A 23,679-nucleotide genomic window follows, 5' to 3' on the forward strand; every position below is an offset into this window, starting at 1 on the left:
TTTTGAAATGTCATAATTAATATATATAAATATTAATAAGATATATGAAATAATAGTTACTTTTTTTTTAATCTATTGATAATATTTATAAAAATAATGCAATTATATTAAAAAATACATTTTTATACATTTTTCTAAGATTATTTTAAATATTTTTTTCATTTGTTCTCTACATTATATTTAAATATTTAATAATATTTACAAAGCATAGAAAAATCTTTGAATCAATAAAAATATAATTTTAACAAATACATAATTCAAGAATTATATGTATTATATATTATATTTTTTATATTATATTATAAATGATTATGAAATGAAATTGAATAATTACAAAATCAAAATAAAAAAAAAATATATTTTTGTCATGATTCATTAAGATCTTTTATATAACAATAGAATCACACCTACAGTACACACCTATTCTATAAATGAAAAAAAAAGAAAGATCTGTTCCTTATACATAAAGTAATTATACTTGAAACTTTTTCAAATTAAATAAAGCACAAATAAAATATAAATTATAAATATAAAATAATAATAATAATAATAAATTATAAATATAAAAAATCAAAGAAATACGATATGAAAGTTAAAGTAATTTTAAAGTTTTAATTAATTTTTTAAATTTCATATATGTATTTTTAATAGCATAACAAATATAAATAAAATTTTAATAAATTTATTTGTAAATATTTTTCTTTTATAATTAGAATATAATTTATTAATAAAAAATATTATATGTTTTTAAACATATAAAAAGAACAAGTAAAATATATCTAAAAAATACTTTTAAATTTTACTTTATAATTTTACAAAACAAATACTGGTATTTAATTATAAAATATTTTAATATTGTATAGATTCAATAATGAAATGAAAATATATTATGCAATTATTATATGTAATGTTATATTATTTTTTTAATAACTTAAAAATTTATTTTAAAATTATTTTATTTTTTTTAAATATTCTTTAAAGAATCAATCTCATAAAATATGAAAAAATTAAGTCATTTATAATTTTCTTGATTTTTATAATCAAATATTTATAAAAAATATATTTAAAAAAAATATTTACAATAAATATTGCAAAAACTGAAACAAAAAAATGTTTTAAATTTTTAAAAACAAAAAACGCAGTTTCATTAAAAAAACAATATGAACTATAAAAAAGAAAATGAATAAATAAAATTTCAAAATAATAAATGATAAGTTTTTATTATAGATAAATGTATGTAATGATCAAAATGATATGTAATGATTCAAAAAAAAAGCAATTATAATTTTGACATTTTTTTTCTTTTATCTATTTATTAAACAAAAGAAATTTCGCTTATGAAAAAAAATCAAGATATGTAAATAATAAAATAACTAATAAATAATTAAAAAACAAAATAAAAAACAATTAAAAAACTAAATAATAAAATAATAAATATCATAAAAAATTATAATAAAAAAAATGATAAAAACAATGTATGAATAATAAAATCAATAAAATGAAATTAAAGAGATTTTAAAGAAATTAAAACTAAATTGCAAGAAATCAAAATTAAAATAGCAGAATTGCATTCGTTATCTAAATCGTAAAAAATCACGAAAAAATTGCAACTGAAATCAAAGAATCACATATTTATATGCTAACAGCAAATAGAAAAATCGTATTCTAAACGTAGAAAATCATGAGCAATTGAAATTAAAGAGTCGCATTTTAGCACGAGTAGTAAATTATAAGAAATTGAAATTAATTAAAATTAAAATTATTTTTTTTTATGCAATTGAAATTATAAAAAAAAAATAAAAATTAACTAATAAACTTTTATACAAATATAAAATTGTAATAATTAAATATAATAAAATATAAAATTGTGATAATAATATCCAAAATAAATATTTTATATTGTCTTATGATTGTCTTTTATAAAAAGTTTTAACTTTCGTGTATAAAGGACTTCATATATTTCATTAGATAAATATGATTATAACAAAGATAATTTTATTTAAGAATTTTATTTAATTCAATTAAGATTTCGATATTCACAAAATGTAACTTAATTAATTTATTTTATTTAATTAAAAGAGAACAATTTTATTTTTTTCTATAAAATATTCTATTATTATATTTTAAAGATATAAAATTTAAAAATTTATATCTAAAAAATAAGATATTAAAAAAAAATAAAATGAATTTAAAAGAATAAAGAAACAAAAAAATTCTGAGGGGCTTAAATAAAAATGCGTTTATTACACGATGTATAGCAAACTCAATGCGAGTATTTAGTGAAATATCAATATCGCAGTATCGAACTGTTTTACCCGATCAAAGTACTTTGCAGATAACTGATAAGGTACTCGATTCTTGTATAGTTCACTTACATAACAGTAGGCGTGTACTCAAAATTAGATAGTCGACGTTCTCAAATGTAATTTTTAAGACAAAAATGAGAATCGAAATTTTTCGAAACCAGTGCTATAAAAAATTGACGATTTCAATAGAATCATAATATATCATACATAAGTATGATTAGAACAAATTTATATATTATGAAATGAAAATCTTCAATTCAAAATCAATTCATCAGTTCAAAATTCAAAAATAAAATCTAAATATCAGTAATATTGAATAAAAAAAAATAATAAGAGTGTAAATCAAAGAATAATTTGAAGATTTTTTTTACATTTTACTGTAACAATTTATATAAATCAATTGAAGAATTATGATCATAGTTTAAATAAAAAAAAAGCGCGCTTTTAATGAAATATTTACACAATTATCAAAAGGATAACAATTATCGTATTCTTATCACTCAACTAGCATGTTGTGAATCACCAATTTCGTTAGCTAATTAAAACGTAACATTGTCGTTTGTGACAAGATATGAAGAAAACAAAGTTGATATAATGTAAAAGAATGAGACACGTCACCATCGGTTCAACAGTTGCGATCGAGTTCGCTTGTTCCTCGGGCAGTAAACGTTTCACAGCATGGCTCATAAGAATTGCAAGAAAGAAAGGATGATCGTATTAAATTCATCCACTCACAACGGTAACATTTTTTTTGTTTTTTGACATGTAACAATTATATAACATACGTACTATTGTGTTCGTTAATTAATCACACGCTGCGTTGTTATCTCTTCAAGTTCACACGAAAAGTGGTCGGAATAAGATATCGCCTATTATTAGATTTGCTATTTCAGGATCTTGAATACTCTCCAGCACTCTGACACTGCTCCGGACACCATTATAAAATGCGATTCTCACGAATGAAAAAACTTTTGTTATCGATAAAAAAAGGATACACTGTTGAAATATATCACCAAAACACAAATTCATTGAAATAACACTTTTAAATTTGTCGGACGTAAAAGAAACAGAACACACAGAGTCTAAATATGCAAGTAGCCAAACGTTGCAATGTTGCACAGAAAAATAGTAGAAGTAACACTCGGTAACTTTTAAACACCATGAAACACTATATAAACACATTATTCTTCATAATCTTAAAAATACAGTTCAAATAAAGATAGAACTGCAAGAGAAATAGGAAAAATATATGTGCCCAGAAGGCTGAAGAATATGAAGTAAATAAATTACCACGCTACGAACAAAACGAATCGATGGATCGACCAACCGATTAGAACGTACTTTAAATGTTGCAGATGAACATTACAATCGACGAACACAGACGGCACATATGTATCGTATATATGGAATCATTTTCAGTTATAATGCTATGAGAATACATGGTTTCACTTCGTAATTCCACCGTATAGCTGTTAGGTTTGCATATAAATGCAGATGTATTCATTTTCTCTCTTTTTCTATTACCCCGTTTATTTTATCCGAAGAAAAACAAAATAAATGTAAAGGGAGTACGAAAAAAGGATAGATAGAGAAGGAAAGAAAAGGATAAAATATATTTTATGATATAAATTAATAATATATGTTGATTCGAATATATACATGAACGGAAAGGATAAATTATATACATTTACGCATATTCTTCAAAGAAAGGAAGATAAAAGAAAAGGATAGTATGTACAGTATAGAATGTGTATGTGTGTGCGCGCGCATGCATATATATGTATGTGTATATGAATGTGCATGTATATGCACGAGAGAAAAAAAGAAAGAAAGAAAGAAACAGAACCTAAAGGAATATGTTTAGGTAATTTTTTCTTATGCACCAACATTTTTTTTATCAAACACTGGTCGTTTAAAAGTTTCTTACACTCCTTTAGGAGTTTAACACGACCGGGAACGTATCGGTTAGTTTCACCACACATTTCTCTTCTCTTACCCGAACTAGTCTATGATATATTCCAGTGCGGTGGCTGCGATGATTAAAAAACACTCGCGTCTTACATTCGCGCCCTAACGAGAAGGGTAGTCAAAATCGTACGGTCAGTCCAACGTTTTCAGGGCCGCCAGGTTAACGTCACGAAATCCACCGACACAACCATAGATCCAAACGGTGGACGGACGGACGTAAGGACGGACGGCTGGCTGGCAGCAGGCAAGGCGGAATCAGAGAGAGGATCGGGGGGAGGGACTGAATGTAGCGGGGTGAGGGTAAAGTTTCTGGGTACGGGGCAGGTGGGGTCATAAGAGACCGGGGACGTATGAGTTGGAGTGGGGTGAAAACGAACGAGAACGAGCGAGCAACCGAACCGACCGACGACGTAGCGTCGCGGGGGACGGAGGTCTACACAGCTCAGGACCGTTTATTCTTGGTTCCTACGGCGCCACCGTTTATCATCTAACAAACATTTTTTCATTTTTTATTATTATTTTCATATTTATTATTATATATATATCAAATTTTAAATCATTTATATAATATACTTAGAATTTTTAACATCATAAATTAATAAAAAATGTAAAACGTTAATTTGCATGTAACGGGATGAAGAGAGATATACATATACAACCCTAAAGATCTCCGCGACTTAAAGGTGATAGTTTAAGAATAAAATGTGATATATACATTAATTATAATATTGCAAGATATTTCAATACGTTACATATGTTTTTAAAGTTTACATAATATATTATTTTCCAAATATGAATTTGTATAATGTTCTTTGAACATTTATTTATACATGCTATATATATGCTGTTTAATATGTTTTAAATTTGATCATCTGTGATTCATTTATATTAAACTTTCTTTAATTTTTTTATCATATTTATTTTTAACATTTTTTAATTTGCTCTTTGACTTGAAATTTATTATTTTTTATAAATTACTAAATGATTAATATTTTGGCATTTATTTAGGAAATTCATTGATTATAAGAATATAAAATAATCAAAATTATATTATAATCTAGGAATATACTATTCAAATAGTAAAAAATATTGAATATTAAATAAAATTGTATAATTATCAGTTATTAAAAATTATTTATATTGATATACTAATTTCTCTCTAATTCCTATATATTTAAGATTAAATTTAATTACAATAATTCAGTTCACATGACTCAATGTAATGTTTTAATACAATGATTCAAAATGAAAAATAAAATACAATAAATCAGAAATAAAAAATTATTTTCTATTATGTATCAAACAAAAAAATATCATAATTATAATAAAACATTCATTTTTATTATTATTAATGTATTAAATATTATTTATTTTATATTTTATCTTTATATAGAAATTCAATATATTACAACATAATACTTTATATTTGTTCAATTAATTTTTTTCTTTAATTTCGAAAATAATACAAACATGTATTTATATCTCATATTTCATATGTTTTCATATGTTTATGAAATCTATTTGTTTCTATTTTTATAAAATTCAGTTTATTCTTTGATAGTAATGAAATTTGTTTTTGAGAAATGTACATACAAGTAAGTTAAAGTAATATATACGGCACTGTACCGAGCACAAGCAAACTCGCTGCCTTTGCGGCTGGGTAGAAGGGAAGAGAAGGGTTGGGTAGGGAAGAGTAGAGAAATGACGCGAAGGGGCAGAGGGACTGTGAATAGTACGGGTAGGGATATCGGCCGTTGGCGGAGGAGGGTATATGGTTGATCCTGGCCGCGCACATATGAAAGTACGAGAGAGATGAAATGAGCATGTGAACGAGCAAAAAGGAACGAAACAGTGCAAGAGCCCGGCAACGATGCATTACGCATGGCAACGTCGCAAAAGGCTTCATGGACGCCAAGCAATCCACCAACACACAAGTGTACGGAGAACGGCAGCCAGAGAAGGAAAGAATCCCGTTTTACCGAGTTGAAGGAGATAGAAAGAAAAGGGAGGGGGCAAATACACGAGAGAATGAGAGATCTACTGAGTCTTAAACAGGCTACGAAGTTTTCCACCGATCTCTTGAGATTTCAGAAAAAACGTTCGACATATTTTAAATAAATATATCCACATATATATTTATATAAATATAATAGCTTTTTTTGCTTAATATTATTTTACTATTAAAATATATTTTACTATAAATTATATTATATTAAATACTGAAATGTATTATCTATACATATCATTCATTATACATTTTATAAACTAAAAAGAGATTTTGTTATCGTTTATCGGTACCAAATTTTATTATAATAAATCGTATTTAATATGTAATAATTATATGTATAGGAGTATGTTATATTTTCATTGAAAAATATATATATATGATTTATAAATTTTGATAAAGGAATTATTAGATCTTAGAGATTTATGAAGATATATTGATAATTTTATTTAAAATTTTTTTAATTTAAAATTAATTAAAAATTTAATTTTTCTATATTTTTAAATTTAAAATATTCTAAATCAAATATTTTTTAATACAATATGTAGTAAATCCAATATCCATGTGTATTTGAATAAGAAATAACAAGAAATAACAAATTAATTCTTTATCTTACAATCGTGAAGTCTCATTATGCTCTGCAAATTTTTAATTTGTTTCAAGATAAATAAAATATCGTATCTGAACCAGACTCAAATCAAGAATCCAGGGGCGTAGACTGACATAAATTATATACCATTTCTTCTTTATCGATAAAAGTGATTTTAATACTGAATCATCATTTTTTCTTTTTTTTTCGTTCATATAAATACTGCGATATTTAAAATATCGCCAATCGATACATTATACTTCTTGTACTGAGAAATAATAACAGAAGTGAAACTGTAAAACAATAACACTGATTACTCGATGGCAAAAGGGTGTGGCAGCGCCATTGAGTCGTTACTCGCAGGAATATAGCAAGTAGTGGGATAATACGTGCGATTGCGTATATTTGTGTGCGCGCACGCGTACATATATATGTATGTAAGTGAATAAGCGAGAAAGAAAGAAAGAAAGAACAGAAATAAGTGGGACGAAGAAAGAAGTGATTGAAGTGCAAAAGAAATGGATAGAATAAGAAGAGAGACGAATGTATAAAAAGAGAAATAGAAATGAAGGGAGAAAGAGAAAGAGAGAGAAGGTAGAAGTGGCGGAAACTCAGAGCGGTGGAGTGTGGATGGGGACAAGGATGAACCACCTTAAAGGGGATAGCATGAATCATAAGTAATCAATATTATACCTACGACCGATATAGAAAAATTTTGGACGACATTTAATTTCTGAACATATATAAAAATTATAATTTCAGATTTTCATCTTCTTTTTAAATAATATTTGCAATTATAATAATTGAACATCTTTAATTTAAAAACTTTATTAATTAAAGAAATATTACTTATTTTTAATTTTCTTTTAATAAATATATATATAATATAATATATAATATATAATGTTTGCATCTTAAATTATATATATATATATATATTTTTAATTGATAATAATATATAGTTATAAAATTTTATTTGTAAATATAAAATTAGCATTTTTATCTCATTCAATAATAAAAATATTCATTATAATTATTGAATTAAAATTAAAATATTTATGAAAAAAAAAAGAATGAAAGAAAGATCAAAATATTCATTAAGAATCTATTCAATCTACAATTATATATGTTATATTACGTTAATTTAAAATACTAATTATATTATGTTAATTTATATGTACTATAAAATGTAACGAAATTATATAAATATATATATTTAATTATATAATATTTAAAATAAAAAATATAATCGTACAAGTATGAAAATAATTTATATTTTTATAAGCAAAAAAAAAATATATGAAATTATTTTTTCATATACTTTTATATCATATATACAATAATTATATTAAATTACATTAAGAATTGAAAAATTGTTTGAGGAACATCATATGAACAAATATTATAATAAATTATAAATAACTTATATCAATTTAAAGACTCTATTATTAATGTGTATTGGTTATAATGTATATATATGATTTTTAAGTACAAATTATATTAATCATAATATTTTTATAATGTGAGAAGTTATACATATTATAAACTTTTTTTAAGAATATCAAACACCAATTAAAACAAAAATTATATAAAAAACACAAAAATTTTCAGCTCTTTTACTATACGCAAAATTTTGTCAATACGAACGCTAAATACCGTTATGTACTTTTTCGTCACGTTTTAACTACGTATGTGGTTCATTGGATTCATGAGATGGCGATCTCGTAAAAGTAAAATAATATAACCTTTCAACTAGTCAAAATATTTATATTTTAAATTACATCATATATATTTTGATATATATTTCATTTATTTTTCATAAATATTTTATATATAAAATGATATTATTATATATTTTAATTTTTTATTATATTTGAAGAATATAAGATTATATTTATTATATTCTTCATATATTTTTTTTCAAAAACTATATTTATTAAGATTAAAAAGTTGTAAACTTTTAATAAGTTTATAATGACATATAGCGATATATGATTTTATCTATTTCTACATAGAAATCTTTTAATTTATAATAATTTACAGATAACGATATTTATAGAAAATTTAAAAAAAAATTAAACAAAAAGAATTAAATTTACACAATACACATAATATATAAAAATATCGAAAAAATATAAAATATGAAATAAAGAAACAAATATTAATTATTATTTATACACAAATATTTTATCGTTTTTTATCTTATTTTTTTTTACTAATTTTTAGTTTTTTTTTAACATTCTTTTTGTATCATTTAATTATTATTATGATCTATTTTATAGGATAATTTCAATAAGAAAATAATTATAAAACTAATATTTTACATATATATATATATACATAGCTATAATTTATATTCTTAAACATTTTAAATATATTGTATACAATTCTTATCACATGACAATTGTTTTTAAACAGATATATTTATTTTTTCATTAAATCGTAATGGTTGACTTGAATGTAATAATCCATACATCTGAGATAATATATTAATGGCAGCTACATCTTTTGCCTCTGCAATAGTTTGTCCAAAACCTACAAGTATGATTTATTAATTATTTATTATATATATTGCATCAAATTTGATATTATTACCTGATCCCAAATATTCTTTGTTTGCATAAATTCCAATATGATAAACTGATAAAATTGTATTCTTGCCAGCTTGTCCAATAAGTCTTGCTTCTATAATTACTTTCCTTTCCATAGAAATCATATCAGTTAACGTTTCAAATGGTTTAGTTGGACACCATATTTCAGTTAAGTCTTTACTGGCTAATCCTGCTATTAAAAAATCTCGAACAAAAATACCTGCATGATTGACATCAACACTCTCTGCAAGCGCTCCCACAAGTGCTAGAAATGTTTGTGCCAATGTTTCTTGGGATACAGGATGTTCCTAAATATATATTGAATTATTAATTTATTATTATATATAATATATATAACAAATATATAAAAAAATATATAAATAGATAAATACATAATATATATAAAAAATTAATGTATTTTATTTAATATAATAAAATAAAAAAATAAAATAAAATAAAAAACTCAAAATGCAATAAGTGCAATAAATTATATATTATATAAGTATATACAAACACCAGTCAAAATAATATCTTTTGTTCCAATATGCAAGGATGCTGTAGCTAATAGTTCTTGAGACATAAGATAGTCATGAAATGCTCTGAAAATATATTTATAAATACATAATATAAAATCTGATTAATTAAATTATTTTATGCATCAATCAGATATAGATATATTCATATAATTTATATATATAATATAATTTATACATACATAATACCATTTTCAGGAAGACTTGATAAATTTTGGTTTAGATATTTTTTTATAACTGCTGATGTTATTTCCTTTCCTTTTTTAATAAATTCCTCATTACTTTGTATATTAAATAAAGGTTCTTTTATTCCAATTTCTTTCTGTTTTTTTACTTCTTCAACAATATATGACTTATGTATAAATGCTTGATTCAATTTCTCAGTATTAAATTTTTCTGAAAGTCTTTCATTAAATGCATATATTTCTGCATTTCTATTCCATTCAATAAAATTATTACGATGTGGTTCAACTTGAGGTGGTAATTTCTTCTTTCTTTTTGTTATTTCTTTTTGCGTTGGAGCTACCCATCGTTTAATATGTCTACAACCTACATTTATAAATATAATATTATACTTTTATATATAAATAAAATTTTCTTTCATAATTTTGTATATAATTAAATTTACCTTCATAATTTATATATTTTATATTTGTAAGTGTTTGAAAATATAATTGTAATTTATTCATATTTCGATTATATAAATAATATTTATATAATTAACAGAATTTTTTATTGATTTTCACTTTAAAAAAGTATTGTTTTTGCTGATATCGTAAATATAATTTAATATATAATTTTTTTTAGTTATTTTTATACTGTTTACATAATAATGTTAACTTGTATCATATAGTTATCATTTTAAACATACCATGCTTCATATTTTTAATCAAGAATCATGAACATGAACGCAGAATTGTGATTATCACCAACTGAAAATATAAAACTTACTAGTTTATGATAATAATAATAAGTATTTTAAATGTTTTCTTTTAAAATACAAATTTTTAAATTACATCAATTGTCAATAATTATTTCTAATTTAAGAAGATAATTAAATACAAAAGAAAATATGAAGATTTATAGAAAATTTCATAAAATCAGTTAAAATAAAAAGAGTAAAATTAAAAAGATCATAAGAAAATTAATGAAAAATAAAATTTTATTTACAGAGAAAAAAAAATTTTATAGAATTATATTTATAAAAATATATATATAAATTAAACAAAAAATAAATAAAATATATTTCTTAAATTTCTATATTAATTCAAAATTTAACTTAAATTTATATTTTTGTGATAATAATTATTAATATCTATATTGAGCAAAAAATTTATTAGACATTTTATAGGAAAAAATATAATAATAATAATTAATTAATAATAATTCAAATAATGATAATTAATTTGAATATTTTATACAAATATACTTGTATAAACTATTTTTATATTGAGTCGTATATCTATATTCGTATTATCCTATGATAAGTCCAAGTGATATAAATATACTTATATGTAGATTGTGTCAATAAATGAAACGTACATTTTCATAAAATTTATGTAATTAAATTCGTATTAAATCTTGATAACTTGATATATTATAAATATAGATGATTATATATTATTGATATTAAAATTTTTTTTATGTGCAAATCTTAATGAATATGTTTTTATAATTATTATATATATCAAGATGTTGATTTTTTGTAACGTAAATAAGTAATTTCATAATCATTCTATTTAAAAATAAAATTTAATTCATGAATATAATTATAATAACGGAAGTAATAATTTTGAACAATGTTTAAATCAAATCAAGAACCTGATATACCTGCAGCATTAGGTCTATTGTCACATCTAACAAACGACGAACTAAAAGAATTATTAAATGATGATTCAAAATTCGAAGATATTGTGAAAGATGTAAAACAGGTAATTTACATTTTTTTTATAATTATTTTAATTCTATTTTTATACTTTATAATTTGTTCATTATAAAATTTTATATAATGATTGATTTCAAATTTTATTTTTTTTTTAGTTTAAAAATTTAGAAACTGAAAAGGAATTATTAATGGCAAGTAACACGTCTTTGGCAGAGTTTAATTTATCGAAACAACCTGAATTACAAGAGGGTAAACAAATATTAAAAGAACTTAGTGAAAAAGGAAATAGATTATGCATAAGTGTAAAAGAAAAATTAGAAGAAATAAGTATGTATTTTCATGTTACATTTAATAATTTTAAAATGTGAAATAAAATTAATAATGAAATCAATAATTAAATTATTTATTATTGCTAATTAATTGCTCATTAATATTATATATTATTATAATATATTTTAAATGATATAAAATAATATATAATAATTATACACAAAATTCAATTCATTTAATTTTTATTTGTAGAAAATAAATCTGGAGAAATGACTGCTGATACTGCATTAGATTTATTGCAAACAGCAGCAGCTGAAATTGAAGAAGAATCAGAAGTATGATTTTATTAATAATTATTATAATTATTAACATACATTGCTAATCTTGAAAATAATAGATTAATATGATAACTTTAATTTTAAATTTCATATTATTAGTTCTCATCATTCTTTTTTATTTAATAAATTTATTTAAATAAAATTTACTTGATTGGCAATGTATTAAGATTATTAAATTAATATTTTATTAATATCATTATTTTTTAATATAGACCATAGCTGAAAAATTTTTGGCTGGAGATATAGAGGTTGATGAATTTTTAGAGCAATTTTTATCACGGCGTAAATTAATGCATCTACGTAAAGTTAAAGTAGATAAATTAAGAGAATTAATAAGAAAATCACATTCTGTGACTAGTGGTCCTGGATATCCAATTGCTAGTAATTTTCATAATTTAGTTCCTGCAATTCCTTATCCAACTGGACCTGTTTCAATGCCAATGCCTGTACCATCAGGTTTATCACATTATAGGCCATATTAAATTATATCTGATATAGAATGATGTTATATATTTAAAACAATTTAATCTTTAAATATTAAATTTTGCATTATATATAAGAAATATTTTAATTAATAATAATTTTAATGAATAAAAACTATGAATATTGCATATAATAAAACAATTATTAAATCAATCATTTTAATTTATAGTTAATATAAAGTTGAAGTAACTTATAAGCAAATTTTGTAATGTTATTACAATATAGATTTCATTTCTTGAAATGTATATTAAAATTATTATATATGTAAACTATATACATTTTTAAAATTTTACGAATGATTCATTTTGATTCATATGTTTTTTCTATCAGTATAACATTGATATGACATTTAATGTTAGTTTTTTGGTTGAATTGATTTAATATTAATATAATTTTTTCTTTAAACTAAATTTAAAACTAAAATTAATAATTGCAATAATTTTGTTATTAAATTAATTTTAGATTTAGAATTTTTAACTATATTAAATATAATAGATATGTTTCATTAATCAATTTGTAATTTAATATAATTAATTTGCAATTAATAGTAAAAAATTACACAGACAAAAAATAAAAATTTTACATATATTTCTGATTTATATCTGGATGAATGAAATAAACTTAATATTACTTTATATATATATATATATTATGTTTTATATTTTTAATTATAATGTTCTCCTATATAAAATCTTTTAAATAAATAATAAATAATTCTAATCAGTTGGTATTTAATGTTGTTGTCCATTTCTTTTCGTATTCTTTTTATAATTTTCTTCTATTGATATTTTCAGATATAATAATATTGTTATTATTATTATCAGGATTATTGAAGAAGGTAGGTTTAACGATTTATCTACAGTTTCTTTAACACTTTCTTCATATTTTTTTTCTAGATCTTTTATATGTAAATTTTTTTGAAATAAATCTGAATAATGTTGTTTTACCCATTCATCAAAATCATAAATTCTACCTGTAGTATTGCCTGTATAATGATAACTATTTCTTGTTTCATTAACATTGTATGTTTTCATTTTCTTATGTTTATGATGCAAATGATCATATTTGACTAAAATAGTTCTATCATATTCCTTACGTGTATTATATTTACTAAGTATATCATATGCATTTGAAATTTCATGAAACATTTTTTTTGCAGATTCAGTTTTATTCTTGTCAGGATGATACTTTAATGTTAATTTGTAATATGCTGATTTTATTTCCTTATATGTAGCAGTTGGAGATACTTCCAAAATATCATAATATGTTTTGACTTTTGTTGTTAAATTTACTTTTGTATTTAATATCATACACCGTACAATTTTTTTATTTATATTTATCATCAACAAATGAATAAACATAATTATATCCTGGGATATAATTTTTATGTTCTTTCACATATTATTTTATAAATTTTTATATATTTTATATTTTTATTAAACATTAGTATAACCTATAAGATAAGAAAAAAATGTAATTGAATAAATGTTAAATTATATTATGAATTGTTAATGTAATATTATAATAATTTAAAATCATTATATTAACTAACCAATATAACTATTATCTAATTTTATATATATTTATAATATATTTATTATTATTTATCTTTATATACAAGACATAATATTAAAATATATACACATTATATATACATATAATGTATATATATATATATATATATAATATGTATAAAATAATAAATATTAATATTAATTTACAACACTTATATTATAGTATTTCATATTACACATGTAATGTTCTATCAAATTTCATAAAACATATTAAAATTTTATATGTTAAATTGATATTGAAAAATTTTACGCGGAGACACTGTCAAAAATCATACGTATGATTAATATAGATTGTAGATCAGTATTTCTGATTTTTGATTAATAATAATAATTTTTGATTTGATATATAAATAATTGATTAATAGCTAATATAAATAATATAATATAATGTAATAATATAAAAATAAAAATTTAATTAATATATATAAATATATATTAATTTTTATTAATATATAGTAATTAAATTTTATGCAAATAATAAAACAAAAAAATTGATTTAATCATTAATAAACGATTACAAGATACTTAATATTATAATTATGATTTTAATTCTAATAATTGCAAGATTTAATTTTTAAATAAAATGTGACAACATATTTGAAAGTCCATTTCTATGTACCAAAATAAAAAATTAACTAATTAATATAAATAATTGTGCATATGTATATACATTACATTGCATTGTATTATAGTCATAATTGTTATTTATCATAATTATAATATATAATATATGTATAAAAAAATAAATATTTTATAAAATTATGAAAAATTATAGGTTATATTTACATTATGATCAGACTTTTTCACTATTACTAGCACAATATATTAAGTATTGGACTTTAGTTTTATTTATAAATTTAAAGCAAGTTTACAAGTTTGAATTATAATGATTTTGATAATGAAAATTTATTTATTATTTATAAATGTATTAGAAATTTTCTATGATATATTCCATTATATTTAAAAATTATATAATGTAAATAATAATTCATTGAATTATATTTAGTAGTAGTATATACTTGGGCATTTTTAAATAATAATTAATGGCGCATCTAAGTATATGTAAACTCTTCGAAGAAACCATTAAGTTTGTTTTGATTGTATTATACGATTTTAACCTCATTTATTATATGAATGAAATTAATTTGTAGTGTTAATATATTAAAAATATAATTTAATTATATGTGTGTGTGATTTTTATTGGTATAATATAGTTTGTTAAATAAAAAAATATATATTTTTAACAATTGTCAATTATGCCGAAACGAATTGAAATTGGTAAATATTGTGAATTATTTGAATTTTATTAATATACGAAAAAAATATAAATATTTTTCATTATTATCATTTTAACAAATTAATTTTTTTATTTATATTATTATATTATTTTATTAATGTTTTTATTATTTTATATAATTATTTATTTTTTTATTTTATATTTTTATAAAATTTGAATTTTTTTACGTGTATAAAATATAAAATAGATTGTTATTATATATAATATTTATTTTTCCACTTATCTTATGAAAAATCTTATTTATGTGATAATATATTTATTGTTTATTAAATATTATTAGTATAAAAGAAACTGAAATTAAAAAATAAAGATAATATTTAATAGAAAAAATTAAATATATTTATTAAATATATTAAATATAAATATAAATATTTTATATAAATATAACATATAGGTATTATTCCTGATAATTTAAGACACGAAGAAACTATTGTCCAAATTTCTGAAGCTCTTGATAATTTAGATTCTGCTGTTAATTATATATTTGAATGTATTGATAAGAGACTTTTTCAAAATAGTCAAAGGTAATTTTTTATCTACATTATTAAATATTTTTTTGTTTCTAAATAAAAATTATGTTTTTATGTATATTTATAATTTTAAGATTTGATAAAAAAATATATTTAGATAAAAAATTAATATAAATTTTTTATTATAGATTATCTAATGTTAAAGACAGAGCTACAAAACTTCAAGATCGTTTAAAATATTTACAAACTAATTTAAATTTAAAAGCTGTAAAAATGTATTCTGCTGCAAGATATCCTGCTAGTCATACATACAAGGAATATGAGTTAGCTGTACCACCTCAGTATGATAATATCAACAAAATACCAAAAGTTTATAAATGTTCTGTACCTATAAAAGATATTACTGGAGCATATTTATCTTCTAATTGTAAAACAGAAGATGGTCAATATATAACAAATAATAATTTACAAGAAAAGCTACAATTTTATCATGTTCGATCTAAATCCAATAAAGAAGTTTATACAGATAATGAAATGACATTTCCTTTTCATTTATCTTCAATTAGTGCATTCTTATTCAATAGTATGGATGATCCATATAAAATATCTATGAAACAAACTTCTCACAAATTAAGTGATAAACAACAAATAGAAGATGCACCAGATTCTATTATACAACCATGGTTATCAACTGAAATGGATTTACCTAGTAGTTATCTATACACACCAACTTTAGGAGAGGTAAGTTTTTTTAATACACTAATTCATAAAATCTAATTTTATATTATTTTTATATTATTTTATATTATTATATTGCTCATTGATTGTATATTACCACTAAAATTATTTTTATCTGAAGAATTTATATTAAATATAAATTATATTAAATATATAAAATTATTACATAAAATATTTTCTACAGGTACCGCAGATAAATGTGCCACCATCACTACCCGATTTACCTGGAATTGTAGATGATGAAAAATTTATTTTAGATCTTAATTCTCAAAGTCCTATTGCTCCTTCTTCAGCAGTAACGACGCCCACAGTTCGTCTAGATCTTCCAACACCAATATCAACAATAGACGAGAAGGATTCCAATACAAAACTAGATGAAATTATTCCTAATGTACCTAATTTCGTTGATAGCGATTATTCGAAAAATCTCACCGAGCTTGCTCCGCCACCTCCTCCTCCACCATCAATCTTATTAAATACAAATTCGGATTCTTCGACTTCTAACAGCAATAATCATTCATCATTAAATCCCTCGTCATCGACTCCTTTAATAACGCCACCACCACCGCCTCCACCGCCACCACCGCCACCACCACCACCGCCACCACCATCGTCGTCTTCAGTTTCATCCGAATCTACCGTTATTGAATCTCAAGTTAAAGATTCCGTTAAAAAAAGTGTCGAAGATCCGAGAAAAATGAAATTGGACGATAGATCGAATTTAATGGAAGCAATTCGTAACGCTGGAGGCATAGGAAGAGCGAAACTAAGACGTACAGTACCACCAGAAGAAAAAGGAAACCGTTGGTCTTCCGCATCTGTTGGAGGTGACCTAATGGCCGATTTGCATGCAAAATTAGCTCTTAGGAGAAAAGGAATTGCTGGATCTGGAGGCAGTGCCCTGGAAAGAATGTCCAGTATGATTCCTCCACCTCCTAAACCAAGCGAAGCAGCTGCATCTGATAGAAATTCAGCTACTAGCGAATACGATTCTCAACCAGATACTGATGATTGGGATGAATAATAAATTATTCGATTATTGTTAATTTTATATATATATATATATGTATATGTATGTGTAATTTTTTTATTTAACTTTCAATTTTATGTTGAATAATATATTTTTATTGTTATATTTAATATCTCATGTAAATTTCTTTCATTTATGTACAATAAAAGTGAATTTATATAAAAATTAATTCATAAGTTAAAAGACGTTTATATAAAATGTTTTTAAAGCGCTCAAATTAAATGGTAAGATATTTAAATTAAAAATAAACTCAAAACGCCAACGCAACATTTTTAAGTCGTGTTTTATCTGGAATGGAAATTATCGATAAGAATTCCTTCATTAAAATAAAGATCCTTTCGATTTCGGTTTAAAAATTATAAATAAATCCCAAAAGATTTTTACTGTTTTTGTAAAATTGAATCGTCATAATTGTCATCAATATTCAAAAATAAGATCATAACGGCAATGTATTTGTATGGTTATCGGTTTTGATTTAACACTTGACCCCAGATTACTGGACCAAGCATTTACATGGATTTATAAATGTTAGTTCTACTACGAGAATTTCTACTGCAGTTTTTGCTTCGTATTCGTGGTGTTTTTTTTTTTTTTTTCGTAAAAAGAAGAAGAAGAAGAAAAAAAAAAAAAAAAAAAAAAAAAAAAAAAAAAAAAAGTTGTCGTTCCTTTATTAAGTCATTCATGTTTTAAACTATCGTTTAAGATGTCATGTATTAACTTTGCAATCGATACTACCATTTATTCTCATAATTTCTTCTTTTGTTAAAAAAATAAGTTTTATTTTACAAATATGTGATATGAATTATCTACGAAAAATTTTTCAAAAAGTGTTACAGTTTGTTAAAATTCTTCGTATAAATTTTTCTCGATAAATTGTTTAAATATATTTTTTAATTTAATCTACGTGCATCGAAACAGTTTAATCAGAAATAAATGAAAATCATTCGTAATAAAGCGTAACAAAAGAATATTTTGTACAAAATGTTCGAAACGGTGGATAATTTGTCGAATTAATTAAAAATCAATTTATTGATTTATATTTTGAAAATTAAACAACATAAGCAAACATAAAAAAAATAAAGTAGAAAAAAAAAAGGAAGTGATAATCGAAGAATTGAAAATTGCAAAGATTTAAAAGTTTGATAAAATTCTTTTTTCGTGATGTTCAATCGAACATTATGTGGTTAAAAGGCAAAATAGATTATCTCTATTTTTGTTTAAATATCAATAGAGAAATAGAGAATTTGGAAAAATAACTTTGAACAAATTGGAATGGAAATCTAAATTGCATAAAAGATGGAGAGTGATTCATAATTGAAGTACAAATGATTTATACGCATATTTTATTAGGAAATTTTCAAATAAGGTGAGTGAATACCAGAATTATCGATATCGATATCGAACTGTGCGGAAAATTTAGCGGGCGGAGAAGAAGAAAATAAATATAATAAAATACACGACGATTATGAAATTACGAGTAAAACGAGTATATTTCTATTTAATCTACATATATACAGATTAATGAAAAAATTAACGATGAACACGCTTTTCACACGTGTTCGACGAATGTTACAAACAAAATGTTGCAAATAAAAATTTATTTGTGATATTACGCCACATCTTTTCGGGAAGGAATCAAATTTTCAAGAAACTAATAAAATTGTAATTAACCATTAAAATTATAGATAAGAAATCACTAAGAGATATGAAATCTCTCTTAAAAAATTTTTGACTTTTTTTTTTTTACTCGAAACTTAAACAAACAATATTTTCGTTTAATTATATTCAATAATTATAATTTTCTACAAAAAGAAAGAAGATTAAAATTTTTGACAAGTTAAATGTTTGAAGAAAAAAAATAGCATTCGAGATTTTCGAGAATTTCTCGATCTTATAAAATAAATAATATTTCGAATTCGAATTTTAAAAATTAATTTGAAAATTTATCTTTAATTAAAATATGTCGCAATACTATTTTTTTTACATAAAATATAAATTATAATTAATATATGAAACAATAATGATAATCTTTATCTAAATCCAATCTTATTTGTTAAACAGAGTTTTTAAAAGAATTTTGACATTATGGAAAGCAGTATAAAAATAATCACCACCACGGGATTGGAGAATTGGCGGGTTAATAATTCGAATTATACGGAACTATTACCGATTGATATGCGATTCAACGAAGGTCATATTGTTAGTATTGTATTTTACAGCGTGTTAATGATAATATCCGCCATCGGGAACACGACGGTGTTAATATTAATTACATGCCGTAAACGTGTATCGAAATCGAGGATACACATTATGCTAATGCACCTTGCGATCGCTGATCTACTTGTGAGTATCATTCAATGTGAATTTTCCTCAAATAATAACACAAGTTAAATTAGATTAAAACAATTAGAAATGTGCAAACTTTGGATGAGATCAGATAAAGCTGAAAATGTAATAATATTATTGCTAATAAGAGTACATTGATGAATCAGGAATCTGAAAAATATTTAAAATTCAGTATTAGAGTCTTAAGTTAAATCTTAAGTAACAAAGTAATTTAAGATTTAATTGTTGAAATGAAAAATCATAAAATTATATGTATATATATATATATATAAAGTTTTTTCAGATTTAGGAGCATTGATCAATCCAATTTAAGATTTTTAAATATTAAAAAGAATCTGGAGATTGGATAGATCAGTACTTCATCCAGCTTGGGGCATGGTTATTTAATACCTTTTGTTTTTTGTATATGAAAAAAATTATATGAAATAATGAATAAATATATGAATAATAAAATATATGAAATATATGAATAATATTATATGAAAAAGATAAAAGAAAGGAAAACGATTTTCAGGTTACTTTTTTAATGATGCCATTGGAGATTGGTTGGGCGATCACTGTTTCCTGGAAGGCAGGGGACGTGATGTGCCGAATAATGGCCTTCTTTAGAATGTTTGGCCTGTACTTATCATCTTTTGTTCTGGTATGCATAAGTATGGACAGGTAAGAGTAAGAGTTAATAATTATTTATTATGAAAAATTAATTAATTACAATTGATTTTATAAATATTTAATCACATTGAATATATTTGGTATATTTTATGAAAAATTGTATATTAGTAAAAAAAAACTTGATATCAATTTTTATCATTTTATAAATAGTTTGTTTAAGAAAAAAAATAGAATATGATGAAAAGTCACATATTAAAAAAAAATTTATGAAATAATATTTAGGAAGTCATATACTTTGGGATTAATTATAATATAATTAAAGAGCTTTTAAATGTTGTATTGATATTGCAATAACTTTTTGCGATTTTTCTTTTAACATTATCTTTTACTCTGTTAATATTATATTTAATAAATATAATGTAATTAACACTAGTCTTATTTAATTATTTCATTTTAGATATTATGCAGTAATAAAACCACTTCAATTGTGGGATGTTGATAAAAGAGGTAAAATAATGCTATCCTTTGCTTGGATAGGATCTGTTGTGTGTTCATTACCTCAGGTATAATAATTATGAATAATTAATTCAGATCAAGAATTTTATATCTTTATTTTTATTTTATATGTATAATATATTTTTTCCTTGTATGATTCAATGTCTTTAATTTTGAATGCAATCAATTTGAAATAGGAAATTCTCCAAAAATCTTTCTCCAAATCTAATGTAATATTAATTTTTCTACATATTTCTTATTATATCTTATTATTGTCTCATGATATAAATATTTGTTAATTGTTATTGATTGCAAATTTAATTTTTCTTATTACTTATATTCTTTTTTAGACGATTGTATTTCATCTAGAAACTCATCCAAATGTCACATGGTATTCACAGTGTGTCACGTTTAATGCTTTTCCAACATATACTCATGAAATAACTTATTCTCTCTTTGGAATGATTATGATGTATTGGTTTCCTCTAGTGGTAATAATATACACTTATACGAGTATTTTATTGGAAATACGTAGAAGATCAAAAAAGAGCGAAGATGGTACGGAAGAATTTATATTAAGGAAATCTTTTAAATAAAATTTTTTCTTTATTTATATTTTTTTTCAAAAATTTTAAAAATTTTAAAAATAATAAATAGACATAATAAATAAATATTAAAAAAATTAAGAATAATTTAAATAATGATATCGTAATAATATCATAAATTTATTTCTTCAAAATTATATATTTTTTTAAATTGAAACAAAAGAAAAAATAAAATAATTATAAAAAAATAGAGGAAAAAAATCATGAAGAATTATTTTTATTTTATGTAGGAATTTTCATAAAAATCTAAACAAAAATTTATTTATTCTTTGTTTTAATGTTTTCATCTTTTTGAAAAACATCTTTAAATTTATATTAAAAATTAAAGAATAAATACAAGTTGTCACACTTTTTTATAATTTAAAAAATACATAAAAATTTTTGTGATATCATAAATTTATTTCTATAATTTATTATTAATATAGTATCAATAAAAATTAATAAATCATTAATGGATTTCAGATAAGATTCGTCGTTCTTCAATAGGTTTTCTTACACGAGCAAAAATTCGAACTTTAAAAATGACAGTGATTATTATAGCTGTATTTTTTATTTGCTGGACACCATATTATGTCATGAGTCTCTGGTAAATGTTATTATTTTTTTAGCATGCATTAACATATCATGGATAAATATTATGTATTTTATATACATATTATATTTATTGGAATGATTGATTAGGTACTGGATTGATCGAAATTCAGCATATAAAATTGATCAACGAATTCAGAAAGGACTCTTTCTATTTGCTTGTACAAATTCTTGTATGAATCCTATTGTCTATGGTGCATTTAATATCAGAGATCGAAATAAGGTAAATTTCTTTTAATCTTTTGTCTAAAAAAAAATTAAATATCAGTTAATTTATATGATTATTTCAGACATCTGCAAGACCAACAACCATAGAAACTAGAGTCACACCATTATCATTATCGCTCAAACTTCTTGATTAATGTTTCTTCATATGTGAGATATTAACTGTATTCATAATATTAGATCTAGTCGTTAAATTTATCAAATTTGACTGTGATTATGTAATTAAATTATATAATTAGGAAAACAATAGTTTGTTGATGAACGATTATTTAAAAAATTCGTAAACGTTTATTTATTTAAACAATTAGTATAATAATAATAAAATATCTTTTCATATGAAATTTCATATGAATTTATAAATTGTATAATATGACAACATGAACATAATTTTGTAGTCAGAACAAATTAAACACAGAATTATTATCAAGTTGAAACACAGAATGTTATAAATATCTGCTTTATTTTTCAATACATAATTTTTGATAAAACATTATATTTTTTTACATTATAATAAGTAACTTTTTGCCTGAAAGTGTATTTTAAAAAATTAAAAAACATTACAAAACTATATCAGTAACATGCTCTCTTAGGAAGAATCAGTCGAAAATGGAAGCACACATTTTTACGTTACATTGATAAACGAAATGAACTTCAAAATAATTGAAACATTGTACATATTGCATTTATAATCATATCTTAAATCGCGTATCCATATGTGTGCAAATAGT

General features: G+C 22.1%; 6 protein-coding genes and 1 long non-coding RNA gene across 13 annotated transcripts in view; 4 read left to right on the forward strand and 3 right to left on the reverse strand.

Moving 5' to 3' along the window:
* Window positions 1-5,063, reverse strand: part of LOC724535 — a 57,265-nt gene extending 52,202 nt beyond the window's left edge. For 6 of the 7 annotated variants that reach the window (XM_026441250.1, XM_026441248.1, XM_026441254.1 and 3 more), the window contains exon 1: window positions 4,303-5,063. The gene's annotated coding sequence lies outside the window, so the exon portion shown is untranslated. Of the gene's footprint in view, window positions 1-3,095; window positions 3,112-4,302 lie in introns of those variants that run through there. The other variant, XM_026441246.1, reaches the window with a different exon arrangement.
* Window positions 2,770-4,994, forward strand: LOC107964158. The gene is made up of 3 exons (XR_001702356.2): window positions 2,770-3,045; window positions 3,200-4,170; window positions 4,244-4,994. It is a non-coding gene; the product is annotated as an uncharacterized LOC107964158 (long non-coding RNA).
* Window positions 5,064-9,200: 4,137 nt separating the features above from the next.
* LOC551321 (39S ribosomal protein L44, mitochondrial) lies at window positions 9,201-10,906 on the reverse strand. The gene is made up of 5 exons (XM_623718.5): window positions 10,621-10,906; window positions 10,175-10,541; window positions 9,974-10,058; window positions 9,464-9,767; window positions 9,201-9,403 (listed from the first exon to the last, which is right to left on the reverse strand). The coding sequence occupies exons 1-5, from the start codon at window positions 10,679-10,681 to the stop codon at window positions 9,279-9,281; spliced, it is 942 nt and encodes a 313-aa protein (XP_623721.3). The 5' UTR covers window positions 10,682-10,906; the 3' UTR covers window positions 9,201-9,278.
* A 582-nt stretch (window positions 10,907-11,488) lies between these two features.
* Window positions 11,489-12,985, forward strand: LOC724720 (vacuolar protein sorting-associated protein 37B). The gene is made up of 4 exons (XM_001120612.4): window positions 11,489-11,923; window positions 12,033-12,204; window positions 12,400-12,482; window positions 12,698-12,985. The coding sequence occupies exons 1-4, from the start codon at window positions 11,792-11,794 to the stop codon at window positions 12,965-12,967; spliced, it is 657 nt and encodes a 218-aa protein (XP_001120612.1). The 5' UTR covers window positions 11,489-11,791; the 3' UTR covers window positions 12,968-12,985.
* A 623-nt stretch (window positions 12,986-13,608) lies between these two features.
* Window positions 13,609-14,344, reverse strand: LOC102654159 (dnaJ homolog subfamily C member 18-like). The gene has a single exon (XM_026441279.1). It carries the CDS (start codon window positions 14,327-14,329, stop codon window positions 13,700-13,702), a length of 630 nt encoding a protein of 209 aa, XP_026297064.1. The 5' UTR covers window positions 14,330-14,344; the 3' UTR covers window positions 13,609-13,699.
* Window positions 14,345-15,630: 1,286 nt separating this feature from the next.
* On the forward strand, window positions 15,631-18,232 carry LOC724795 (WASH complex subunit 1). The gene is made up of 4 exons (XM_001120697.5): window positions 15,631-15,820; window positions 16,234-16,363; window positions 16,498-17,050; window positions 17,232-18,232. The coding sequence occupies exons 1-4, from the start codon at window positions 15,799-15,801 to the stop codon at window positions 18,069-18,071; spliced, it is 1,545 nt and encodes a 514-aa protein (XP_001120697.3). The 5' UTR covers window positions 15,631-15,798; the 3' UTR covers window positions 18,072-18,232.
* Window positions 18,233-19,248: 1,016 nt separating this feature from the next.
* Window positions 19,249-23,385, forward strand: Akhr (adipokinetic hormone receptor). Its single transcript, NM_001040264.1, is given in 8 exon segments — window positions 19,249-19,443; window positions 20,139-20,420; window positions 20,938-21,086; window positions 21,493-21,598; window positions 21,881-22,088; window positions 22,598-22,721; window positions 22,817-22,949; window positions 23,017-23,385. Coding segments are annotated over 7 exon segments (1,050 nt in total). The 5' UTR covers window positions 19,249-19,443; window positions 20,139-20,162; the 3' UTR covers window positions 23,089-23,385.
* Window positions 23,386-23,679: the final 294 nt, after the last annotated feature.

Source organism: Apis mellifera, linkage group LG1 (assembly GCF_003254395.2).
Source record: "Apis mellifera strain DH4 linkage group LG1, Amel_HAv3.1, whole genome shotgun sequence".
NCBI classification, from domain to species: Eukaryota; Metazoa; Arthropoda; class Insecta; order Hymenoptera; family Apidae; genus Apis; species Apis mellifera.